The 2,195-nt window shown below is 39.5% G+C and overlaps 1 protein-coding gene across 1 annotated transcript in view; it reads left to right on the top strand.

Moving 5' to 3' along the window:
• Positions 1–603: 603 nt before the first annotated feature.
• The window catches only part of wdr76 (WD repeat domain 76), a gene marked incomplete in the record, with an annotated part of 14,213 nt that continues 12,621 nt past the window's right edge, over positions 604–2,195 (top strand). Inside the window, 5 exon segments of the mRNA XM_014010416.1 lie at positions 604–760; positions 940–1,050; positions 1,146–1,223; positions 1,311–1,397; positions 1,542–1,597. Coding sequence (XP_013865870.1) covers positions 722–760; positions 940–1,050; positions 1,146–1,223; positions 1,311–1,397; positions 1,542–1,597 — 371 coding nt within the window.

The raw sequence follows: 2,195 nt of genomic DNA, 5'->3' as shown, positions 1-2,195 counted from the left end.
TCGTTAAACAGAGGTGGAGGCCTCCGTTTTCAGTTGTCCCCCTGCTACAGCGCGGCTATTGCCAGTATCACTCCTCCCCCCTGTTAACAATAGGTGTTAATTAGGTGTCAACGATAGCCATGTGACGTGAGTATCAGTCACATCACAAAAGCCTGAATTTTGCCTGAAACTCTCAGASTGAAGAAGTCTCTTGGAGGAGAGATGAAACGTTTCATTAAAGAAGAACCCGTCCAGAAGATCTATACACATTTTTTTATTTTAATGCAGTGTGTTGTTTTCCCCATCTCGTTTTGAAATAAAATTAAACATAAACAATAGTTGAATAGTAAAATGTAAAATATGAAAGTTGTGACATTATCCATAAATTCTCTTATCTTTAAATAAAAAGTAATTAATTTTTTTATTTCACTGTAACTGTTGTTGAATAGTTTAGCCACTAGGGGGCGACATCACATCAACTGAAGCAGGAAGTCCGTCTTACAGTTCAGACGTCGATCAAAAGTGAAGCAAACTGCTGGCTGCCGAGTGACGCGCTCGACCTGTAACCAATGAGCTGCAAGACTAGTGTTTCACAACACGGGAGGGGCGGGACTTGTTACAAAACTTTTCTTCCGCGTGGCTCTCTGGCGCCAATTATGTCCCCGGTTCACAGCTGCGTAGTTGGTGTTTCACGGCAGGTTCTGGTGTTAGGAGATACGAACCACGCAGAGAGCTCATCAAAATGACCAGCAGACGAACAAAACGTGAAGAGACCGTGAAGGTGCAGTAAAACTAGCGTTTGTTTTTATTAAATTAGGCTGTGAGGCAGCGGCAGAACGCTAAGGTTTGAGACAGTTTAACTAAAGCAACGTTTTGTTTAGACTTGTTTTTCTTACTTTGAAAGTTAATATGAGGAGTTTAGGTTCTTTGTTTGGTTGTTAATTGTGTTTTGACGAACAGAACCTGACTCCAGAGGCAGCAGTTCGACGGTCATCTCGCAGAACCCGGCTGACACCGAAGCGCCTCCAGTACTCCCCGGACAGAGCTGACGAGAGCCCCGGGAAGAAGAAGGTCCGTGAGACCAGAGGACGTCCATGATGCAGCTTTATTAAGATGTGGTTAGTTTTTTTTTTAAATTTGTGAATAAACACATCTTTTGTTGACAGAAATCAAACTCACAAACAGGAAAAACGCTTCAGAGGAAGACAATAAAGGATGAAGAGCCTATAAACAGTGATAAATATGTAAGTTTTAAACCCCTGCACACATTAATTTAGACAGAGTTGTTTTCAGACACTTCTGTCAGTGTTTTTGGTGTTTTTATCCAACAGGGTAATGGTCTTTCTGCGTATGAACTGGAGCGGCTGGAGAACATCAAACAGAACCAAGCTTTCCTGTCCTCCATTAACTTGTTCCAGGTGGGTTCATGTCCTCAAAGGTTACAGTTTTACAGCTGTCTGTGACTTTATTTAAAGGCGAACAAGTAGATGAAATGTGTTTAACTGATTTAACCCAGGCTTCACCCACATGTTTCTAAATTACAATTATTTTTTTGTCCAAAGGCAACGGACGAGTTGAAGCAGCTGACTCGACCAAAGGCTTCACAGCGAGGTTTAAGGTAGTTTGTGTGGAAATTAAAATGTACTTCAATAAGTACATTGTTATGTATACAAAGTTTACAATATACAAATGTTTTCAGTCAGCAGGTTGACAGTTTTAGGAGCTGCTTGAGTAAAACTTTCTCGTTCTCCTCCTCATCCTCTTTGACCAAAAATCAACATCCATAGGCTTTCTGCTTACATGTTTTATTTAAATAGGAGTACACTGTGTACATGACCTTATTAAAGTTACAGTTTAGTGTTCTTAGGACTGAAGACTTTATGAGGAAAGAGGTTTTTAAAGGGATCCCCAATTATTTGTAATATTAAACTTTATTTAATAAAGATATATTTCAACTGTAAAATAAAGACTGTAAAAATACTGTAGGCTGTTTAGTTTTTATAATTTTTAAACTAAAAGTTAAAAAATATAATACACGGACGGGGCTATTTTATTTACACGCAAAGCATTCTGGGTAAATGACGTGGATAGGTCCTCTGTGTGAGTGAGCTATATCCACCCTGAAGGTTAATCTTGGACAATATCTYATGATTGACTCTTTTAAATGAAACCAGAGAGCGTTGACAGAGAGGAGAAGGTAGAAATGACTCAGCCTG

The sequence above is a fragment of the Austrofundulus limnaeus genome, unplaced genomic scaffold (genome assembly GCF_001266775.1).
Source record: "Austrofundulus limnaeus strain Quisiro unplaced genomic scaffold, Austrofundulus_limnaeus-1.0 Scaffold69, whole genome shotgun sequence".
NCBI lineage: Eukaryota > Metazoa > Chordata > Actinopteri > Cyprinodontiformes > Rivulidae > Austrofundulus > Austrofundulus limnaeus.
The sequence above is the reverse complement of the archived record's forward strand: the minus strand, read 5'-3'. Positions and strand labels throughout refer to the sequence as shown.